Source organism: Squalius cephalus (genome assembly GCF_949319135.1).
Source record: "Squalius cephalus genome assembly, chromosome: 15".
In the NCBI taxonomy this organism is placed as follows: Eukaryota; Metazoa; Chordata; class Actinopteri; order Cypriniformes; family Leuciscidae; genus Squalius; species Squalius cephalus.
In genome coordinates, this window is record NC_137136.1 from 18,359,456 (window position 1) to 18,384,709 (window position 25,254).

At 40.1% G+C, this 25,254-nt stretch overlaps 2 protein-coding genes across 2 annotated transcripts in view; both read left to right on the plus strand.

The window, feature by feature from the left end:
- The first annotated feature begins 488 nt into the window (after positions 1 to 488).
- On the plus strand, positions 489 to 3,952 carry aqp10a (aquaporin 10a). The gene is made up of 6 exons (XM_079895260.1): positions 489 to 688; positions 1,851 to 1,977; positions 2,128 to 2,265; positions 2,410 to 2,528; positions 2,769 to 2,986; positions 3,248 to 3,952. Exons 1-6 carry the CDS (start codon positions 593 to 595, stop codon positions 3,450 to 3,452), a joined length of 903 nt encoding a protein of 300 aa, XP_079751386.1. The 5' UTR covers positions 489 to 592; the 3' UTR covers positions 3,453 to 3,952.
- Positions 3,953 to 14,005: 10,053 nt separating this feature from the next.
- The window catches only part of atp8b2 (ATPase phospholipid transporting 8B2), a 44,759-nt gene continuing 33,510 nt past the window's right edge, over positions 14,006 to 25,254 (plus strand). Inside the window, exons 1-2 of the mRNA XM_079895250.1 lie at positions 14,006 to 14,164; positions 18,118 to 18,185. Coding sequence (XP_079751376.1) covers positions 18,161 to 18,185 — 25 coding nt within the window. The 5' untranslated portion in view covers positions 14,006 to 14,164; positions 18,118 to 18,160. The remainder of the gene's footprint in view (positions 14,165 to 18,117; positions 18,186 to 25,254) is intronic.

Genomic DNA, 25,254 nt, shown 5'->3' on the forward strand with positions numbered 1-25,254 from the left:
GAAATTAATAAAACTTTCCATTTCCATATGATCTTTAATTCAAACCAAGCAGAAAAGGGTTAATGTAAATTTACCCATTAAGAATACACTTAATACTTTCAATCATATACAGTATATTTCATTTGAATAATTTCAGTCAATGCTTGGTTGAAACAATATTATCACCAATGGTAACATTAAATATGAGTTTAAACAAGGATGTTGGCTTTGGGAAAGAAATTCAAGTGTACAGATATTTGAGCTAGATAATTGCAGAATTACCCAATTTCTATGTCATCTAATCTTCCAATGTCAAAATGATTAGTTTATCGGATGTACAGAAAAGCACGATAAGTGTTTTACAGCAGCAACTCATAGATCACTAAATCCTGCACGATTATTAATGATTAATAAAGGGGTCATGGTTTAGATCAGTCAAGCTACAGTATTATGTGGATGTTGCCTCCCTGATGTGGGATGTTTTTACCTTGCGAGGATATTTAAAACAGGGTTTAAAGGTTAGCTGAGCTAATAGACACAGACTGAGGTCAGAGATCTCTGAATAGCAGGGCAACAGCAAGTTTTCCACAAAACCTGCAAGCCAATACTAAAAATGAGTCTGGTAAAAAAGATAGTTAAGAGGATGAAGGTGAAAAATGAACTGGCACGACAAGTTATGGGAGAGATCTTAGGCACTTTTGTACTTCTGGTAAGTTTTTGCATTGTTTTCACTATTAAACAAACTAAGCATAGTTATTGATTTATAGATATTGTTAGTTAACACATGTTTTTCATTAATGAAATATAAGATGTTTTCAATTTTGTCATTTAAAACTCATTATTATTTTTCAATATGGTAACATTTGTTAATAGATTAAAAATCATTAGATAATGAATAACATTTACAGCATTTATTAGTTGAGGTTAATGTTAATTTATAAAAAATACTATAGTTCATTGTTAATTCATGTTTGTGCACATTGTTAACTAATGTTAATTTATAAAATGTAATGATGTAATACTTTACATCACTGCTCAATAATAATGCATGCATTAACTAATGTTAACAAAGTGTTATGAAAATACCACATAAACACATTTTGTTTACATACATTTTGCAACATTTTCCTTGATTCTCTGTTAATATTAACATAAAATTTAATAATTTAATTAAGAATTCATAAAGTGATATTTACATGAATAAGAAAATGTGCAATGTGCTTTTTTGAAGGGCTTATGTTGAAAATGATTGTGCTATCATATATGTTACACAAAGAGATAAGCATAAGTTTTACAATGGACAAATACAAGGTTCTGTGAGCATGTGCTTTTGCTTATATATGCTGATAATGTGTTTATTTAGCAATGTGTGCAAGTTAGCAGAAACTTTTAATCTCAAGTAATGTGCAGTCCATAATAAAATATTCCAGTGCAGGGTCAATTTTAGAGTACTATCAGGGTTAGTAGTACTAATAGCAATAATGTTACAACATTACTATGGCTGCAATTCAGCCGGTAATCAAGCTTATGCATGCCGACAATCAGAACAACAGCATGATTGTGACTGAGGGTGATACATTTTTTTAAAACTTTGATAAACAAAAAGTTAATATGACATAACTTGTGTTTATGACACAAGTTGGCCAGTTAGTGGTGGGGTGGGGGGTTCCACCAACAAAAATGCTTTCAAAAAGCCAAAACATCAGGCTTTGCATGTACTGTAACACTGGAGCATAAAAACATCCCTGTGCTTTTATGCTAAATAGCAATGCTATCATACAATCATGACCATAACAACTGTAACTGTTTTATACCCAACTAAAATAAGCAACTAAAATTATTAATATGTAATTCGTTTTTCTCTGCTGTAGCTGTTTGGTTGTGCTGCAGCAGCTCAGGTGAAAACCAGCAGAGAAACTAAGGGACAGTTTCTGTCTGTTAACATGGCCTTCTCTGTTGGCGTCATGTCTGCCATGTACCTCTGCAGGGCGGTATCAGGTAAAATGGTTATAGATTGGGCTGTTTTGTGGCAGTTAAGGAGAAATCCTTTGTAATATTACCCTTTTTTGGATCGACACAAACTGACTTCTGTTTTAATATATATACTGTATATATATATATTTCCCTCTCTCTCTATTCCTCATGAAGGAGCTCATCTAAACCCAGCTGTGTCTCTGAGTTTCTGTGTGTTGGGAGACCTAGCCTGGATAAAGCTGCTACCCTATTCTCTTGCTCAAATATTGGGGGCTTACCTGGCCTCTGGACTTGTCTATCTCATCTACCATGGTAAGAAGAAAGAGAGAAATAAAGACATCCTTTCTTTAAAGATACACCCTATATCTTAACAGTAATTCACCATTCTATTTTTTCAGTTTTGTGTTTTTGAAAAAGAGAGGATAAAGATTATTTCTCAACCCTCCTCTCCTCCAGATGCCATCATGGAGTTCAGTGGTGGAATTCTGACTGTATTTGGTCCTAATGAAACTGCCAGTATTTTTGCAACTTACCCAACTGATGTGGTATCAGTGCAGACCAACTTCCTCGATCAGGTCGGCAAAAGGCCATATCAGATTAGACAAGAGCGCTGTAGTTAACTACTACTGATATAATACATCATTGTAGTTGAATCTAATCTGATATACTATGGAATGCTCTAACACAATAAAATGTTATACAACAAAAAAATATATGACACGTTTTTCAAACATTAATCAATTATCAATAGATCTTGTCAGCATTCTGGGTCTTCTGACTAGACCATAATCTTTCTCTTGTTTGCCTGTGTGTAGGTGGTTGGCACAGCCATGCTGATGTTGTGCATTCTACCTCTGAACGATAAGAGAAATGCTCCTGCTCCTGAAGCGTTGCTTCCACCCATTGTAGCAACTGTTGTACTTGGGATTTCCATGTCAATGTCGGCTAACTGTGGAGCTGCCATAAACCCTGCCCGTGACCTTGGTCCACGACTGTTCACGTTCACAGCAGGCTGGGGCACAGAAGTCTTTACGTGCGTACTTTATTAACCTATAAACAAACAGTCTAGATTCATATAAAGATCTATTAACATCAGATTAAGTGTTTTGTTATCTATGCCCTTGCACCTCCTACCTTTTAACTTATCACCCTCTGATAAAGCAAATTACCAGGTATTTCACTTGCTTAACTCCAGTGTTCTATTAAAATTATCTCAGCACATTGCCCTGAAGTGTGTTCTTCACTTCTCCATACATGGTCATTTCCAAGCCCTCTTTTTTTCTGACCCTCACAGGTGCTATGACTACTTCTTCTGGATTCCATTAGTGGCTCCTTTGGTGGGGGGCGTGCTGGGGTCCATCATTTATCTGGTCTTCATTCAGTGGCATCTGCCTGAGCTCGAGGATGAATCTGAGTCTGAGGAGATCAAGGAGCAAACAAAGGACATGGAGCACAACAGCAAAAAAGACGAGTTATACCTTAAAATGTCTTCTATTTAAAAGCCTGCAGGACCATTGAATCTGCCTCACAGCATTTCCAGAACCTGCTTCCCATCTTTTCCCTATTATTTCTGGACTGTTTTATACTGTAAATAAAAAATGGGGAAATGCCACAACATAAAACTGGGGGAAAATGTAAACCCCCTTTCCCCTAAAATATTAAACTGGGACTTCTTTCAACTATATGTAGAAAATTACTATCGCCTTAAACGTTCACTGTTTCATACAGTAGATGGGAATTAAAATATTTGTATATAGTATGTACAGTGTATTAGTTATTTTAGATGATCCTCTTGTTGGAATCTAGATATATTGTTTGTTGTCTAGTGCTCTCTCATGTAAGTGACTCAATATGTTGTACGTAAATGTTGTGTCTTTTACATCACAGGAATACATTAGGATGAGTGTGTGCATATTTGCTGATGTCATGTGGTGTACATTAACAAGTTCACAAACAAAAAGTAAAAAAAAAGAAATGGGTGGACCTGTTTGAAGCTCCTATTTAGCAAATATTTATCTGACTTTTAAACTTTGGGAATAAGTATATTGATTATATGTACTCACAAGGCCACTTTACTGGCATGGTACATCCCTTTATGAGAGAAATTATTTCACCATGCACTAAATGAAAGACCTCGCTACTCAAAAATAGCGTCAATAATAATAACTGCAACCATAACACACGGATACAAGGATTTAAGAAATCATATCTTCTGTCATAAAGGGTTCTGGTAATATTACTGATCAGTATAGAGCTTTTTAGGTCCTGTTTGGTTTGATTTGAAAAGATACACAAGGGGTACTTCTCAATATCCCTCCTCGTCTCCTCTCTCCTCCGTCCTCCATCCAATGACCTGGAAACCGATCGAGCACAGCCATCTTGAAGGACATCTCAATTCTCTAATTGCACCGTGAGGAGTCGAGGATAGAGGAGTGAGGAGGAGTCATGAGCGAGGATACACGGGTGTATCCTATGCGGAAGAGTTTTATCGACTAAAACGTGACGCACGTATAAATTCTCCTCCCCCTTCACATTGGTCACAATAATTTTGATTTATACTTTACCACTGCAGTTTATATAAACCACACATCTCACATATTTCAACAGGGTATCTTGCTTTATTAATATTTATTATGAATTTCTTAAATAAACAAACTTCAACAACATAAGGGCAGATCCTCTGAGCGCTGCTGATGACGCGGTGAAGTGAAGCTTGAGTGATCAAGTATTCCAATGTATAAAAAAAGCTTTCATTCGATCCCTCCGTCCTCGCGTCTTTTCCTTGCAGCCTTTCCTCGCATCCTACAGGGGTGGAGCTGAGACGCGAGGAAAGGAAACGTATGAGGTGTACGGCCATTAACTTTTCCTTAGTGTTTGGGGTCACTCTCTCAACACATTAAAGTAACAGGCTAATAATTCTGGTATTTGCTCACAAGATATAACAGATTTTCCAGATTTGTGGGTCAAAATATCCACAGCAACCATATAAAATCAATTATACAGTCATACTTGTCATGTATCCAGTCACCACACCAGCTCTGTCACCTCTACTGCACTACACTTCCCAGAATCCCTCATGTTTCCCACCTGCACACCATCAGCCATCACCTAATTACATCAGCACCTGCACCTCATCATCAGCACTCCCTATAAAGAGACACTTCTCCTGCACTCCCTTGTCTGGTCTTATCTATATGTACACCTTAAGACTGATTACCTGTACTTTATCTGTTCTGTGGAAACCTTAGGCTACCTGTCTTTTGTTGTCTGCCATCTGTCACCTGCCCTTTGTCTGCATCTGGAACCATCATCTGCAAATAGAGACATTTGTTCACAGCCAGCCAAGTCATCCTGTATCTGTTATTTATCCATCATACCACCAGTCTGCATTCCTGTTCAGTTCTGTGTATCTGTCCAATAAACTCTGTGTTTGAACTCTTACCTGTCTGCATCCTTCTGTTCTGTGACAATACAGTTTTATAGTCATCATTCCCAAACTTAAGTTGGATAACAACTCAATAACTGTGGTATTTAATAGTATTTAAACACTATTCAGAGATCCTTGAAAATGTATGTCCTTATCCATATTGCCAAGGCCATATTAAAAGCCAAAACATTTTAATGATCAGTATCAGGGTTGCCAGGTCTGCAATTAAGCTGAATATCAATTATAAATGTTAACTAGATGTATTCACTATCTGTCTAGCGATGTGTGTTTATGCTGATGTAAATGTAAAAAATGGTTTGTCTTTTTATATCTTCTTGTCATTGTATTTATTGAGGTGGCTCGTGCATTTCATGTTTTGCACTTCAGAATTGTGACGTAATTTTCGGTAAGGGAGCATAGTAAGCACCGATGTTCCCTCGTTTTTGTGCTGCATTGTGGGATTTTCAGGGAGCGAACATTCCATTGCACTGGAAGGATTTTGCGATTGAGGATATGTTTACATGACAACTAAAAACATCTCCGGTTACTTTCGTAACCTCAGTTCCCTGAAAGGCAGGAACGAGACATTACGGATGTCGTATATGGGAACTCCTCCCTACTTCACTTCTGCTGAAATCTTATGGCTAACGCCAGCTAACAGCTGGCCAATGACGCAAATATGCAAATACTGACAAGCCCGCTGGCAGTATAAATGCATGTGTCGCGTCATTCTCGTCAGAATCAAACGAAACGCTCGAATCGAGCAGCGACAAGGCGGCGAGTGTAATGTCTCGTTCCTGCCTTTCAGGGAACCGAGGTTACGAAAGTAACCGGAGACGTTCCCTATCAAGGCGGAACTTCGACATTACGGATGTCGTATATGGGAACTGCATAGAATCCCGCCGTGGAAGCATGAAACATACCACAGACTGACCCACGACCAATCTCCGCCCCCCCGGAATACACGCGCCTGATAGGTCAACGCTGGCCAATGGCGAGCTTCTCAATCCTGATAGGCCGAGCTGCACCAATCACCGCTTTACCACACTCTGCGCGAATTTGCATATTCCAAGCAGTATAACTGGGGGAAAGTTGCACTGACAAAATTCAGGGCAACAACAGTTTGAGAAAACAAGCCAACGCATAGCAGTGACAGTGCACTAAGCATACACATTTCGTACAAACAGAACCACTCATGAGCAAAGCTCAGAGTAAATGACTGTTATGTGCATGAGGTAATCTTAACTCACCGAGAGTACTTGAGACGCTACAGAGGGTATATCCAACTTATAAAACCTGGCAAACGTGTTCTGAGAAGACCAGCCAGCCGCAAGGCATAAATCCTGAATAGACATACCCTTGGTCCAGGCCCACGAAGAGGCAACCGCCCTAGTTGAATGGGCCGTGATGTTAAGGGGGCATTCCTGCCCTAGGCTATCATACTGTAAGCCAAAACGATAGCGTCCACAATCCAGTGAGCGAGCCTCTGCTTCGAGACCCCCCGTCCCTTGTTACATCCGCCAAAGCACACAAACAGCTGGTCCGATTGTCTAAAAGAGGCAGAGCAATTAATGTACACCCGTAGCGCTCTGACTGGGCAAACGGAGCTCTGGGCGTCAGAATCCCGCGAGGCTGACGGCTCTGTAAATAAGGCAGGCAAGGTAACAATCTGCGCCCTAAACGGAGTATTGAGCGACTTAGGGACATAACCTGGTCTCAGTCTGAGAGTAACATTACAGTCTCCCAGTCCAAAACGAATGCAGTCATCGCTTATCGAGAAAGCCTGCAGATCCCCGACCAGCTTCGCCGATGCGAGAGCGAGAAGTAGAGCTATTTTGATGGAAAGCTCCTTGATGGCGATCGAAGCCAGGGGCTCAAATGGCGGAGGAGACAAAGCCTTCAAAACCCGGGCCAGATCCCACGGACGGCACCGAAGGCGGTCGCGCCGGGCATAATCTCCTAGCTCCCCTGAGGAAACCGATTACCGACGCGTGTCTACCGATAGACTGTCCATCGACCGGGGAATGAAACGCGGCAATAGCGGCCACGTAAACCTTCAGAGTGGACAGCAAACTCCCGTTGTCCATCCTGTACTGAAGGAAGCGCAGAATATCCGACACGGGACAGCTCCCTGGGACGATGTCGACATCCTGGCACCATTTAGAGAAAACTCCCCATTTTAAGGCATACAAACGTCTGGTAGACAGGGCTCGCGCCTCTGCAATGGTGTTCAGAGCTCGCGAATGCAGTGCGTCCTGCCTGCTCAGCGACCCTGCAGCGGCCACACATGTAGGTTCCACAACCCAGGGTTAGGATGCCAGATCGTGCCGCTCGCCTGAGACAACAGGTCCTTCCTGAGGGGAATCTCCCAAGGCTGTCCCACCAGCAGCTCCCTCATGTCCGCTAACCACGGCTGGTTCGGCCAGTTGGGAGCAACGAGGATCACTGACGCTGTCTCCTCCCTGATTTTGCACAAAACTGTGGGCAGAATTTTCACCGGAGGAAAGGCATAGAGTCTGGCTTCCGGCCAGCGCGAAGACAGCGCGTCTCTGCCCAGCGGGGAGCGAGTCAGCGAGAAGAACGCCTGACAGTGTGTGTTCTCTTCCGTGGCAAAAAGGTCGACCTCCGCTCTGCCGAAACGGTTCCAGATCAGCTGAACCGTCCCTGGGTGAAGCCTCCACTCTCCTTGAGGAATCCCGTTCCTCGACAGCATATCCGCCCCGCAATTCAAAACACCGGGGATGTGCGCTGCTCTTACGGAGAGAAAGTGCCTGTCCGCCCATAGCAGGAGAGTCTCCGCCTGCCTGAAAAGGGCTCTGGAATGAACACCTCCCTGGCGATTTATGTATGAAACCACGGATGTGTTGTCTGTCCGAATCAGCACATGCCGTTGCACTAACAGAGGCTTGAAGGCTTCGAGGGCTAGGGAGACCGCCTTTAGCTCTAGGCGGTTTATATGCCATCCCTTCTCCAGCTCCAACCACTGACCCGATGCGGGCTCGCCCAAGCAGACCACTCCCCAGCCTGAGGTCGACGCGTCCGTCAAAACCTCTATGCGTCGTGTCACGATGCCCAGGGGGACTCCTGAGCTGAATAACCCCGGGTTTCTCCATGGCGCCAGAGCACGAATGCAGCTGTGGGTAACCATGATACACTTGTGGCCGGAGGACCACGCTCTCGGGGGGACACAAGCTTTCAGCCAGAGTTGAAGCAGTCTCATATGCAGCAGACCCAGGTGACACACCGAGGAAGCCGCCGCCATCCGACCCAATAGTCTCTGAAAATCCTTCAGCAGAACAGTCTTGCCTGGTCTGAAGAGACCCAGAGATGATCTTAGAGCCTCTACTCGCTCCGTGGAGAGACGGGCTCGCATTCTTACCGAGTCCAAACACACCCCCAGGAATGTAGTGGTCTGACTCGGTGTGAACACACTCTTCTGGTCGTTTACCCACATTCCAAGCGTTCTTCAAGTGGCAAAGCAGAGCTTCCACATGGGCCCAGGGCAGGTGTCGAGGTCGGACAGAGATGGGCGGCGACGGTTTCCTCGATGGGAGCCATGTGCAGGTATCCATGGGTCTCTGCATTGTCCACAGGGGCAAACATAGCCTGAGTAGAAGCGAGGGTGCGCGCCGACTGGGGTGCAGCCCAAGACTTCACTACCTGGTCATGTACGTCAGGAAAAAACGGGGTTCCTCTTTTCGAAGTGGCCTGGCGGCGGCTCGATTGGAGGAACCACGTGTCGAGCTTACTCTTGGACGGCTCGTCCGGAGCGTTCCAGGAGAGATCCAGCTCGGCGACGGCCATGGTTAGGATCCTAAGGAGCTCTACCTGGAGGTCTGCCGGGCTCTCCTGTTTCGACTGGGTGTGCTCGGAACCCCAGTCTTTCTCAGACGCTGACAGGGACATAGAATCGCCCTCCTCATTCACCCTGAAGGACAGAAAGTCAGCGACTTCAGGAGGGGGGCGAAAGGTGGCGTCGGGGAAGCTGACTGCTTCCCGATCCCTGCCGCCTCGGCTGGGGGGGGAGCTCACCAGCGGCTCTCTGGCGGCAGTGAGCTCGATCCCCGCTGCTGCACGAGCCTCGTTCCGTCTGGCTTTGAGAACTCGCATTGGCAGGTCTGCGCAGCTATCGCACGACATGCCATCCGACAGGGCTGCCTCGGCGTGAGCCAGTCCCATACACGCGACGCAGAACAGGTGTGTGTCCGGAGGCACGATGGGGCCTGAGCACAAGTTGCACGTGGTCGCCATCGGATGCTGAAGACAGTAATCCTTCGTATCTTCCTTGCACCTTCGACGACGGCGAAAAGTTCTGTAGGATGTAGGTTAATATCTCAGAGCACACGATTTGAGCGTGAAGAGAGAGATTCTGAGGAGAATGACGTGACACATGCATTTATACTGCCAGCGGGCTTGTCAGTATTTGCATATTTGCGTCATTGGCCAGCTGTTAGCTGGCGTTAGCCATAAGATTTCAGCAGAAGTGAAGTAGGGAGGAGTTCCCATATATGACATCCGTAATGTCGAAGTTCCACCTTGATAGGGAACTACTAATATACAGAAAATAGAAACGTTTTTTCTTTGCATTTTTCGCATACAGACGACCCCATTGTCAAAACAATCCACCGTTCACACAGATCCGCGAAAATGATTAAAAACACTGTCAGGCCAGTAGTTGGCAACGTCATTTAGTAAAGAAATACTACGGGCCAATAGACTGAGCTCGTAATAAGTGTGCACATGACGTCACGTTTTCACAAATTCACGTTTTTGTAGTAGTAGTTTTCGTACATGGAGATGATAACAGTATCATTTTCAAATCTTGCACTTAGAAAACCTTTTCAAAAGTTTGCATTTTTCAGGCCCCCTTGTTGTGTAAATGAACAGCCAAAACACATAAAAGGTTTTCAGCTTTTAGTTGAAAACGATGTTGTGTAAACGGACAGTATTTCTGCAGATCTATTTGTCTATGTTCGTCATTCGAAAAGGGAAACCGATGCTGCAGGCTGCAGGCTGCAGACACACAAACCGTAAACAAAGCTTGCTTACCATTTTAAAAATCAGTCCTGCAGATCACTTTCTTTATTCCACTCCGCTCATGTTAATATTAAAATATTAACATGAGCGGAGGAACACTTAAATTAGAACAGCCTTCTATCTGTACCGTTTTGACTTCTTTGCTCTCTGTTTTGCTATTATTCTCATGCACTGACTCATTCACAAAGCTGAACAGCCAATCAGAGTTCTCTCTCTCTCACTGATGGCCCTATGCAGATTCTACATGCTGAATTAGCCCAAAAAACCCAGACAGCGTCCGACTAGAGCCAACAGTGCGGAACACACTGAAAAAACTAAGTTGGCAGATGCTTAAATTCCGAAGGCCGATCGTTGGCTTGGTGTGTAACAGGTTTTATTGATGCCTATGGGAAACTCCAGCATTTACTGATCACTTCCTGTGCACGGGCCCTTACTCCTCCACTGGTTCCGTCCGGCATCCAGATATCCTTGTTTCCACTGGTTCTGCACAGACCCAAGTCATCCTCTTCTTCATCCCCACCAGTCCAGTCCGGATCTCAATCATCTTCGTCACAGATGGTACTGTCCTTCTTTAAGTCTCTTTCTTCACCGCTGGTCCTACCCAGCTCAAAGCTTTCATTACTGCTAATGATGCACCCACCTAGCCTCCCTCTTAGATCCGCCTTGGGGTTCAGATTTGCCAGCTCAGCCAAGGGGTGTCTACTCCAGTGCTCCACCTCAGACCTCTGCCTTGGCTCCTCCCTCCCTCGGCTCCCCCCGGGACTGTCATCCCCTCGGCTCCACGGTGCTTCCTCGTCCCACCAGGTCCACCTTGGTCGGACATCGCTCTGTCTGTGCCACGGACTTCAAAGCCTTCCGCTGCGCTTCACTCTCCACCCTTTTCAGCTCTGTCTGGCTCCACCTTCCTTCTGGCTCCTCCTGGGTCCTTGTTCACTCCGCCATGATCCTCCGGCGCCCTAGCTCCACCTTAGTCGCACCGGCTCCGCACAGCCCTCCTGGACCTCCATTGTCGCCCGGTCCCTCCAGTCTCTTGGATCCACCCAGGTCTCCAGATCTCTCGGCTCCACCGCTGGTTGCCAGACCGCTAACTCTGCCCTGGCTCCTCCCACCATTGGTTCCACAGTGGGCCTTCATACTAACTGTGCTCTGGATTTCCTTTTTTTTGTCTAGTGTTGGTTGTACTATGCACTCTGTTTCGCTTGTTAAATCATTATAGTCCAGTCATTTTAATCCAAAATGGGGGTCAACCTTGAAAAAATTGCAACAGAAGCAAACTCAACTGATTTTGTATCCTCAATATGTCCTGAGTAAAGGCCCTTGCACACTGAGTCCGAAATTCACATCCGAAATTTTCGCACTTTAAAAAATAAATACGACCTCACGTTATGTCAATCACGCTTGCACACTGCCTCCGAAACTTTCGTCCGTCAAAAAAAAAAATCGAATCAGGTTCGATTTTCTGTGTTTTTCGCGTCCGTAGCAAGCATTTTGAATGGTGTTTTGACAATTTAGAGCCACCGAATCACGAATACGAAAAAACGCATGCGAAAATTTCGGACTTCAGTGTGCAAGGACCTTAAGGGAAAAAAAGCCCCGAAGAATCCCATTAAGGCACATTTTCGAAAAAGACCCAAATATAGCCTATTCATATGCCTATTCATTCTTTTTCTTATGTGAATATGGTAAAATTTTAACTAAATACTAAACTAAATTTTCAAATGGGATTCTTTGGGGCTTTTTTTCCTTACTCAGGACATATTGAGGATACAAAATCAGTTGAGTTTTCTTCTGTTGCAATTTGTTCAACCTTTTTTCATAAAATGACTGGACTATATGGGTGCTCTTTTGTTTTGTATTTTGTAAAGATATTGTTGCTAAACTAAACTTCTGTGCCTCTCCACATCTTCTTAATCTGGAACGTGATAATAATGTGCTTTATGAGCATTTCATATGCTCTATATTGCACTATTACATCAGACTTTATATTACTCTTATAACTCATACAATTTATACTGTAGCCTACTGTAGTTTTATTTATTTTATTTTACCATATCACCACTGTAAATGTTTTACTGGATACATTAAGGATTACCTTATAATTATTGTGTTTGTACTGATTTTCTTCTTTTCCTTCGCATAATTTTGTACATATGGAGAACATGCTTAGTTTCATGAATTTATGATGCTCGGCTAAAAGATGAAAACTGTGATATGAATGTTCCCCATTACCTTCTAAGCCTAATCTTTTTTTCTATCGGTTTACATTCCTTTGAATGGAAATAAATGCATTGATTTAGTTCATTTGTATAACTATAGTGTGTGTACTGATGAAGAACTGAGAAGAACTGATTTTTTTTATGTTTGTGGTTTCAAATTGTTTGGCCAGCTATTTTAAGAAAAATGTATATGATATAAATATATATGTATATGATATAAATTAGATAGTTAGATAATCTCATTTATAAGAAACAACTCAACCAGAATCTACATTCAAACCATATGGGAAAAGTTTTTTAATGTGGGTTTATCATGTATGATGTTGGAAATAATCAAAATATTTGAGTGAGTGTGCAGTTCAACTCTTTACTTAGAGAAAGATGTACATACATATATACATATATGCCTATTATAAATGTGTATTTTGTGTGTTCACACCAGACTGTAAAAAAAAAAAACAAGTTCACATATTTCCAATATCTACTGTAATGTTGCCCCAGAAACCATGTGGAGTATGTTTTAATGCAAGAAGTAAACAGAGTCTTTCCAGAACAGGCCATCTCACGCAAGCTAAAGACAGGCAACAAAAGAAAATTAAAAAGAAAATTAATTTTGAAAGTGAGAAGAGAAGACTAGGGGCAGCTAAACTTACACGTGGTTAGCTAAGGTTAAGCCAGACAGAAAATCAACCTGACCGTCCAGAACTTTTTGTATCTCGAAATAAATTATAGACCCATCCATTGATATATAGAAATTAATTGATATCTACCTACCCTAGCTCTATCTAGCTAATCGTTTATAAATAATAAATGTTGCATCATTGCTAAACAACAATAACTTTAGCAGATTATTTGACATACCTCAATTCGTGTCGCTGTACAGCCTCCCCCTACTGGACGCATCACGAACAACAGGGGCGTAAAACTGGGGCGTATACGGCTCCAGGTCTGCAGCCTCCCCCTACTCGGCCATCGTGCACTGAATGAAGAATCCAGCAGAGGGCGCACACGACAAACCAAAACAATGAGCACATGGTAAAAGTCGGTACTGCCCCCATGCTGCACTGTGAAAAAAGTTACAGAATATTTCTGCTGAATTCATTTTAAATTGTATGACAAACATTCTTAAAACCCACATTAAATGACAAAATTAAAATGCTTGCAGTCATGCAATGTTTAACCACACTTACTGGAATAAATCGACATGTAACAAAACTGGATTTATTTATTTTATTTTTTTCGCTTTTACAGAAAACATTATTGAACAGTGCAAGATTGAAAGTGGTAAAGAGCAGAGCAGATGCAGATGCAAACGCCGCCCCTCCACCCACGCCTCCCTCATCCTATTACTATGAGCAGCTGCTGGCCTATCGTGTCCGATACACTTTCACCTTTCAAGGATGTTTTGATCGTCAATGATAGCGTGCATTCGATAAATAACCTATGTTGCCTTAACCCGACGGGATACCTGTAGAAAAGGAACAACAGAGATGTCTGAAATCAGCATTGCTTACAAGAGGAGCTGATAAAGGTAATGTCCTTGCTTATCCGCCAATAATAGCTTTACTTTTAGTTCAGTATAGGCTCTACATGCTAACAGCGTGACTTCTGAAGAAACAGTTAGCAAAAACTTGCATAAATATCGTTGGTTTCTCTCTTTTAAACTCTCAAAATAGCTTTGTGTAACTCCACCACAGCGGTGTTCTAAGCATTGTGACATCCTGCTTCATTTGTCGATATATTTAGTTGTATATTTCCCATGTACCACGTAGTAAACAAAATGACCACCTAATGAATGCTTTAACCTAATTATTCTCACAGATGAACTTATGCCAAGTTACGCCATTCATTCTGAAGAGCGTTAAGCAGTAATTTATGAATTTCAGTTCACATTGATTGATTGACGTGGTCTAAATCACGAGTTTAGGTCTGCTTTTTTGATAAGAACGTTGCCCAACTTTATATTATATAGCTAATGCTTAAAAGTTTATTACTTAGGCTACAAGTAAAAAAAAGAGTAAGAAATAGGCCTACCATGGAAATTTAAGTTCTATGTTTATGTATCATCTCCACAGCTTCCTTCAGGAAAACCCTGAATAAAACCCTAAATGATTTGCTGTGTTTGTTCGTTGTTAAAAAGAGTATCAGACTGTTTCAGACTATAACAGATTGTTTCTCGTTAGGTTCAGAATTTTCAGGTTAGGTATTTGCAAGTAACTTGTAAACTTAATTGAACCGAGGATTTAAGCTAGTTCTTGAAATTCCTTTGAGGGTAAAATTCTGACTGACAGCCAAGAAATGTTTTGTGGTGCTTAGAGAACCACTAATGTTATAATTCCCTAGTGAAGGAAAGCATATGAACAGCAGGGGCATGATCAATTATATAGACCGATATGTAACTGTAATAATTATTAATATAATTATATGCATTTGGCCACATCTGTTTGTGTAGCTATGAATAGAGAGTGAGAGAGCAGACCCATTATTTTCTGTATCATTATTGTGGTTCTGGTTTAATGGTGATTTCCTGTTTGACCTTTTGAGGCAGTAAGCATGAAAAATGGAGATAGAAATGAGGAAAAACAGATGGGAAGCCAATGAGGGCAGAAGAATTATTGGAAAATAAACAAGATTAACGTGTACAGGAGCAAAATACAAAGGATGTCAATTAAAATATGCTACACATAGTATGTTCATTGTAAATTATAGATAAAAAAAAAAACTAAAAAGCTGACATGTTCAGCCTTACATGACCACAAATAAATATAAAAAAATATTCAATTAAATAAAAATATTCCTCACGATTAAAATGCAAGTGCCCTCTCTGATTATTCAGTCTGGTTTGCATTGTGTGACAGACTGTATTCTTTATCCATGCATGTAACATAATGTGAGAGAATCATTCTGTGCTACATGATGCTTATTAGAGATGCGGAGTCAAATGACTTCCTTTACACCACTGCAGTCTGTTGTCAGTCTGAAGATGTGTGCTTCTCCGACTGTTTATATTCAACCTGGCTTCCAGATCTGGGATGTTTAGTGTCAAAAGCAGCCTGTTTTTGGGGTTTGTCCTTAAGTAGCTTTGTGCGCATCAGTGTGTGTCCTTGCTTGTGTGTGTGTGTGTGTGTGTGTGTGTGTGTGTGTGTGTGTGTGTGTGTGTGTGTTTGTCTGTCTGTGTTGTGGGTCATTGGTTTTGACCTGCTGGTGTGTAAGCCTCCAGTCAGATACATGTTAATAGACTCTAATCATAGCTGACACACATGTGTACCATCTTGTCTGTCCATGTGAGTGTGTGTGCATAGACAGAAATATTGCATCTCACCTCAGTTAACCTTTAGTTACTTTATACTGTGCATTCTTTGCATCTTTGGATTCTATCGTCTTTGGATTTGTTATTTTTTGCGAGAATATTTTTACCTGCAGCAGCATTTATTTTTTTCTGTTCTCAACCCAGGGGTGGCCTCCTCCTACCCAACCCTTCCCACGCTCTCTAACAGTCTGCTTTGATTATCTACATAAAATGAAATCATATCTTTATTGTGGGTATTCAAAGCAACGGATCATTGTCAGTTATGTTCTGAGGGCAGCTCAGAGACAGAAAAATATCTCTTCGATGACTCTGCATGATGACCTCTGTTGGTTAAGGAAATATAAAAGTCAATATTTGCAAGCCTGTAATGATGACTAAAATTTCCTTCAGGGAAAGTCAAAATGCCTTAATGTACGTATGATGATCATGGATAAAAGCACTGAAACCAATGCATTGCTGTGTTGTTTGAGAAAAGGCATGTTACTAAACCATAGGCATGTGATATTAAAATTCTGGCCAATACAGATAAGCCACTAATTATTTTCACGTTATGGAAGATATTATAAATCTATACGCTTTGTAAAAAGAAGGGAAGGTAAAACATTATAATACATACAGTATGAAAGATAGGCTAAATATTAATTGGGGACCTTCTATAGAAAAGATAATACTGTTTGAATTTGAGAACATAAAATCTCTGATATACCCACAGCGAAGTTCTTTTTCGTTCTTAATTTAGGGGTAAAACGAAGTTCGAAATACGTGAGCAGCGGTATACTGTTATCAAACGTCTGAAGCCGCCCACACTGCTGAGAGCGCCGTTAGATGAATATGTCAAATGTGCTGCACGCTTTTCTCTCGGTAACAAAATAAACACACAACAAAATTGAGAAAACAAGCTCTACGTAAAGTCACGTCATGTTTATTTATATTTATAACCCAGAGAGAAAGAAGGCACAGCCTGCACTGCTACCTATTTACTAAATTGCAACGGACCAATGGTAGTACAAAGGTGTTTACCAGCCGTGGCAAACTTTTCCAAACTTTTTCTTTCTCCGATTTCGCTTAAAGAATATCAGGGCCTTAACTTTTCATAATAAAGGGAAGACCCCTGCAATACTGGTAAGATTAATTGCTACCCCTTTAAATTGGTGCTAGTGATTCTAAATCTTAGAATTGGCAGAACAATTTCAATATACAATATTGGCAGATACAGTAAGAAAAACAGATATATGATGTCTATATATTGAACATTCATATTAAACCAGGTCCCTGTATGGAAAACTATGTGATAGATTAGAAACTATTCCATAAAAATGCAGAATTGGGCAAAACTGCATGTGTCTAATTATGTGATATAACACTGCAGAGTATAACATTACTTTCTGTTATCTGTTGAGGTATAAGTCGTATCATCTGCATTCATGGAACCTGTTTTTCATCATTTGTTTTATTGAATAAAAGAATCACACTAATATAGAAAAGAGCATTTCAACCTCCCATTGTATAAAATGTCAATTGAGTGAGGCGATGTCTGCCTCTATATTCCCTGTGCGTCAGGCATAGGAGACAGAATGCAGACAGCATGTGGCGTCTTCAGAGAGAAATTTATTGGTAACCAGACCCACAGACATCAATGTGTTTCTGGAACAAACCTAACCAGATCACTTCTATCACTTAGCATTAGCATTTAGTCTTAATAACAGTGCTGATGTTTCCAGCTCTTTTTGTATAACTAATGTGTACGTGTAACCACCTTAAACAGTTGTCCTATCAGTTATCTTAATATTATCATGATTAAAATATATATGGACAAAGTTTTTCAAAAGTTAAGCATTGAGATTACGGCGACAGGTTCATTAGCAGTGGCTTAGTTTTAGCTGACTGATCTGCATACTGTCGTTGTCAAGGATTAAATTTCGTTGAACTCCTGAGTGAGCGTAAACTGTTGGTACGTCCCCTGTTTTACCCTTGAAATCCTGTTGACATTGTGGTTCTCTCTCTCTCTCTCTCGGTGTGTGTGTGTGTGTGTGTGTGTGTGTGTGTGTGTGTGTGTGTGTGTGTGTGTGTGTGTGTGTGTGTGTGTGTGTGTGTGTGTGTGTGTGTGTGTGTGTGTGTGTGTGTGTGTGTGTGTGTGTGTGTGTGTGTGTGTGTGTGTTTGCATGTCGGTGTAGATTTTCCCATGGGACGGAGCGGCAGAATTTCAGAGGTGTGGAAATGTTCAGAAAGAGACCTCCCCCAGGTAAACAATTAGCTACTCTCCCTAAACACACACACACTTTTAAATTTAATTACCATTTTGTGCTCTGAATTTAAAAAACACACATACTCAAGGGCTCAATCTTCAAATCAGCTCAGTCTTCACTCTCATGGCACGTTGAAGCCTAACTATTTAATGTTTCGGGGAATTGTTGACTAATTCGTACACTTTCGGACAATCTGCTTACGCCCCACTAATGGCTACATTAGGAGCGGACCTTCATGCTTATATATTTTTTTCACATACTTATGTACAAATCATAAAAAATCATAAAATAGTTGTTTTCTCATAACAATAGGTTGCTCAGCTCGAGCAGTGATGCTTACAAAAGTTAGCCTCTTTGATTTCTCAGTAGTAAGATATGAAATATCTTCATAAATTACAATCTAAAAAATAAAGGTTCTTTATTAGCATTGATGGTTCCATGAAGAACCTTTTAAAATCAATGGACCTTTTTCATAGCACAAAATGTTCCTTATGGTGGAAAAAGCTTCTTTAGACTTCTTTACCCTAAAAAAAATAATTGTTCTTTTTAGAACTGTGGTAAGCAAATTTAAAGGGGTCCTATAATGCCCTTTTACAAAGTCTTGATTTTGTTTTTGGGGTGTATATGTTTTCATGCTTGATTGTTCAAAAAAGGCATTATTTTTTACATATTTTACATTATTACAGCTCCTCTCTCCTCAGTCTGGTTGAATACGTCATTTTCGATGAAGCCCCTCCTTCCGAGATGCGAAATGTGCTGTGATTGGTTAGCTGGCACAGTGTGTTGTGATTGGCAGTGCTTGGCGCGTGTTCAGGAAATGTCAAGCCCCTTCATAACCGCAAACTCTACTCAGATTAGGGCTGGGCGATATGGACCAAAAGTCATATCCCGATATATTTACGCTGAATATCGATATACGATATATATCCCGATATTTTTTCCGCAAAGTGAGAGCAAATGTTCAGTCGAAGTCAAAGCCTAATATGACGTCACAAGTAGTTTTATTGAAACCGGCTATTTCAGTGAACAGTTGCAAAATCAAATGAATAAATAATAAACAGATTTCTTCACCTTAGGGCTGCACTATTATGACAAAAATCATAATTGCCGATTATTCCCTTGGAATTGTAATTGCGATTTATTAATTATGATTATCAAAGTTTACATTGAATATAAACAAATTTTGTGTAAACATGTTATGTTATAATTTGCCTATATATATATATATATATATAGGCAAATTATAACATGTTTACACAAAATTTAACACACACACAAGTACTTTTCCCCTTTACTTAACATAAATTGTAAGAATATGACTAATAGTAAAGACTAGTACTAATAAATAAACCTTAGGCCTATGCTAAAGCTATTAAATAGCAGTCCCAAACTAGTTTTTGTTAATACAATGTTGGTATGAGCCACTACAGTCATTTATAAATATAAAAAATAACACAAAGTGAAAATAAAGTGGCATTTTGGGGTTAATATGGAAACGACAGTTACCATGGTGAATACACAATACTAACAAGAACTGTTAATGAAACATGGAAACTGCTCCTGGTGAATAGAATGAAAATCATACCTGCATTACTTTTATTTTGTGTAATTTACAACGTAACGGCATTGCATGCTCATAGTTTGTTTTGCACTTGATCAGAGTGAGGCGATACAGCGCGCGCCGCTGCATTTGCGCGTGCAATTGAAGAGTGTGAGCTACGAGCACAGGATAACGGCTGACAGGACAAGAAAGTCCATTTTTCTGAGGTGAAAAACTTTATTTCAGCGTACACTTATGTCACTGCCTGGTAGTTCCTATTGTGTTGGGTTTTCTGAAGTAGTCATGATTCGCCTCTCATAACATGCTCTAAACACGCACGCAGAGTGGAAAAGGAGGGGCGGGGGCGCGGGGAGCAAGGATCACAGCGCAAATTTGAACTATATCGATATATGCGATATGGTCTAATTCCATATCGCATTTCAAAAATATATCGATATATTTTTTATATCGATATATCGCCCAGCCCTAACTCAGATGTAAATATTAACGATGGCGTCGATTTCAAACCATTTCGAGCCCGATTCAGACCCTGACAGTGTTAACGAACAAGAGGATTGTGCTGAACGGATTTCAAGCACAGATTTCACTGGATGTTTCAGAGAGTGGTATGTTTTACCATGTTTTTTTGTGATTTTCTTATAGATAAGATGTTATCCAACATTTAATCATATTTGTCGGAAAACTGTGATAATACAAACAGTAATCGATCACAAAATCATGGATTATTTTCCTAAGGGGCGTTGAACAGTCTACAACAGTTACAAAAGCTAAAGTAAACACTACATCAATACTGTAATGTTAGTTAGCAAGCTAGCAGAGGCAAAGTTTTGCCCTTCGTTTACATCATAGCTATCATAGCAACTACATAAAGCTTATAATTGGAACTGTTTTTCCAATTATAAAATATTATAATTTTATTTTTTATAATATATATATATATATATATATATATATATATATATATATATATATATATATATATATATATATATATATATATATAATTATATTTTTTTCCAATGTGGTTTCACACTGCAAATGGCTAATAAAGTGAATCTTGAATCTTGTTAATAGAAAACACAACTACAAATAATACGACATACTTACAAGTTGTGATCCATAAACAACAGATTGTCCCGACAAAATGGAAACGACTACGTCTTTCAGGAGAAGCCGCTGTGCGTATAGCCTGCACTGTACTCTCTTCTGGAAACTGTTCCCCGTAAAATGTGCAGCGCACAGACAAACGTACTTTATAAAGTTCAGGAACAGTGTTAAAAAAAGTTTGTCAGCCGGACAAACCTTTTCCGGTGAGTAAAATACAGCGACAACAACTCTTCCTCTTCTCTAAAGCGGCCCAACACAGGGTTGCTGGCTTGCTGCACACTTTTTAAAGTCAAATTTAAGGCTTTTTAAGACCTGAAGAAATCAAAATTAATACCGTACATTAGGAGTGCGCAATATTGACAAAAATATATATCGCTATTTTCAAAGTTTTGTTGATAATAATTAGATGATATTTTATTGATTGTGTTTTTGTACTGGTACCATGGCTGGTTTATTGGATTTTAAAAATCTAATTTCAGACTTTTTAAGGATCTGCGGGAACCCTGCCAACATCGCCTCACCCCCTTTGTTGCGTGTTCCTGGGGCCATGGTTTATGAAAATTTTAAGGTTTGTGATGTCACCAACCATGGAAAAAGCTCATTGTAGTCCCTCCCTACCAGCTGTTGGTTGTAGTCCTTAAGTGATTTCTGTAAAAAAAAAATATCTCCCTTTAAAACTTTGAGCATCGTAACTTTGCAGATGTTGTTTTTGCTCAACAGCAACATTACACACTAATTAAAGTTAAAAAAGTGAAATCATAATCAAGGACCCCTTTAAGTTAGTAAGTTTAAGAGGCAATTTCAGATATTAGCACAAACACTTTTTTAATTTTGTTTTTTGTGTGAATGGTTAGCCATGGCTGTAACCTGCTATGAGGTCACCGCTGTATGTAATAAATTGCAAAATAATTGCCTAATAAAGTATTAACTCTACTTTAGTACTGCAAAGATATTGCACAGCACCAATATCTTCTCTTCTGAGCTGATTCAGGGGACTAACACCGCTCACCAATGTCAAAATATTTGAGATGACCAATCAAATCAAAGTAGGCGGGCTATATGTTCCCAGAAGCTGCTGAGTGCGAATTCCAGCGCAGCTCGATGCTTCAGGTAACAGTCATAATGTGAGAGATAGGTTTTAAGCAGCTAAACCAAACATTCAATTTGACAGCTGTTTTAGGATAGAAATGTTAAACAACCGACAAAAATAATCAGGCAAACTAATAAACTTTTGTCTATTTTTTTATTAAAAATAGGCCTATGTACATGGTTAATGTAATGAATAGCAACTGTCAATGTGAGGGGGCAAGAAACATTAACAAAGCAATTACATCATATTAGCATATAAGATTAATAATGAATGTGTACATATTGTGAATACATTTTATAAATTTATATACCTAGCTTTCCTGGTAGCCTTCAGTTAATTCACTTATCTTAGAAAATGATTCACAAAACATAAATATCATCAGCTGATCCTATGTTTACTGCATTCACTGACACAGATGAAAATGAAAAGACTCTCAGTCAAAGCTCAGCTTTAGGAGGGGAAGAGACAGGGCAGGATAAGGAGACTGAGAGAAAAAAAAGAGTGATGGAGATGAGGAGAGAGCAGGTATTGACAAATAATCTACTGTCCACTGACATGGTTTTAAAGCTATTGTTATGCATTTTTTTGGCCTTCAAACGTCTTAAAATGCACTTGTATCAGAGAAATCCCCCCCCCCCCCCAGCTCAAATTTGGGACCTCTGTGATTATAAAACCCTGCCTACAGCCCTGCATGGGTGTGATATTGTTCCAAAGCTTGGATCTTGTTTTTACTGTGGTGCAGCAACATCAAAAGTTAAATACGTACACGTGAGTTGGGAGGGTTCCTTCCTTGGCACGAGACTCCCCCTCTCTCCACACACTCTGAGCTACATACAGGCATAGCACGTGCACAGACACCTGACTGGTCCAGATGTCTTCCGCAGTGCCACCCCTTCTTACCCCCTCTTTGCCCTGGTATGCCTATTTATCTGGAGCCATTTTGGCTCTGAATCTGATTACTATTTGGATATTTCAGTGCCAGAGGAGCCAGTAATATGCTCGCTGGCTCCTCTTGTTTTACATCTTTCTCAGCTCTGCAGTGTAAGTTGCCCCGGCAACCTCATCAGCCGGTTGGTATTGGCCACATCCTTGGCCAATAGAAGGGCTTTCTGATTATGTCATATAAAAACAACGTCGTAGTTCTAGTGGCGCCAGTGTTTTGACATAGTCCGGTGAGAATGTTATGTCGTCGTCAGCGTCAACCCAGTCAAACATCGATATTTTAGAGGTTTTAAGTTGTTTGCCAATTAATGTTTGCTTATTTAGGAGTTTAAAGCCATTTTCATTTATTAGACTATAACATTTAATTTAAAAAAATCATACAAGCCAAGCATATCTGAAACACAGAAAGTTACTCAATTTGAACTGCACGTAGGCTAAAATAGCAGTCGTATATTATTCGTTTTGAGAAAGTGTAATCGATTCTGGTTCACATCGAATGACCTCAACGACTCTGCGGCAAATCAAAAGGGAGAGGGAGAGAGCTGTAATTTCCCGCCGCGTCTGTAATTTGATGTGTTCCACTCACCACTCGTCATTCGGCGCCGGTCTGCAGCTGCCGCGCGCGCGTTTCTCCGTCGCTCCGCTGGTGTGAAGTCCTATCGCTGCGTGCGCACACTGCGCAGAGCTATGTAAATGAAACAACGGTGGGACAACATGACTATCCCGAAAGACATCCCAGAGAAGTGGTTTCCAATCATTCTCCCTCTAAAAAGGAAGAAAGAGGGATTAACCAACACGACAAAAATAAGAAACGGAGCAGGTACCTTTGCTTTGCGTTGTCATTTGTTTACCACAGATGATCTGAATTAAGTCTAGCTGTTTTTTTATTATTATTATTGTTCTAAATATATAACATTATATTCATAGTGAAATAGAGGTCATTTAAACTTTAAATCAATAATTTAAAATGTATTTTTTATTATTTTATCAATGTTTCATCCTCCTTGAACACTTCCCTGTCATGTAAATAAAAAAAAACAGTGTTCTCCCATAAGTGTGTTTATTCATTCATTATTTCACTCTAATGATTGTTTCACAAAATCAAGCCAATATCCAGTATCCATATCCAGCGCACCTGTGTGTATGTTTGTGTGCGTATGTCCCATGACCTTGTGATCATATCCATCATGCTTTCCCCTGTCAACACTCACAAATATCTCAGTATATTTACTGCATCTCCAATCATTTTAAATGTGAATAGTCAGCCATTATAAAGGGCTTGTTATCGAGTGTTATTGAGATGATTGCATAACCTAATTTCTACACTGAAAGTTAATGTCTCAAGATTGGTCACATGATATACAGTATCTCACAATATTTAATTGACTGACTTCAAGGATGTAGGTTTGATTTGGACATTGGTGGGGACATAAAAGCAGAGAAAAAAACTTTATTTATGGATTGACATTAAGGCTATTCAAACACTTAGCCTACCTAACTCTGTTCATGCACTAAATGCACATCCTTGAAAGAGCGCAGATTTCTTACATTTTTACTTTGACTTCTCTAGGAATGTCAGTGGTATGACCCATTTCAGATGTTTGCAAAATTACAACAACAGTGGTTATAAATATGATATATATATATATATATATATATATATATATATATATATATATATATATATTTATATATATATATATATTTATCAAAATGATTGCTAGGGACAATTCAGTATCGCTGAATATTGGGAAATGTCCCTAGCGTCCCTACTAAATTCTACGCCCTTTACTGACTTGAAACTTTCACATCTGATTTTTTCCCCATGCCTCATCATAGCAGTTTATTTCACAGTATGTTAAATGAGTGTGTAAACTGCTTATCAACATGCTGTCTGATTTTTATATATATATATATTCGCCCTGTTTAAATGTATTTTATGTGATTAACACAGCCAGCAACATTTTCACTCTCATGATTTGTTGTTGCAACACATGCAGTTTATATTTTTCACTAAAGGTAGTAATTGTTAGAAATGTTTTTGTAAACTTTTTTTAGTGAAATGAAGTAACTGGAAATGTAAATGTATTTAGCTGTTGTGGTTTAGAGTTGAGCTGGACCTCTCAGATTCTGTGAAGCAGACCACAACTGAACAAACATTGCTGTTTGTTTGGGGATTTTAAGTTCATCTTGATGTGTTCTGATTATCAGTCACTACTAGACAGATAGCACAATTTGAAAATGCCCAGAATGACTCATACAGACAACAGGTATACAAGATCTGCAGTTTCTTTTTCAGATCAAGAAGAGGCTGACAAAACCACCTTTGCTGTCTTATTTGTACTTGTTGTCAACTTTCAAATAA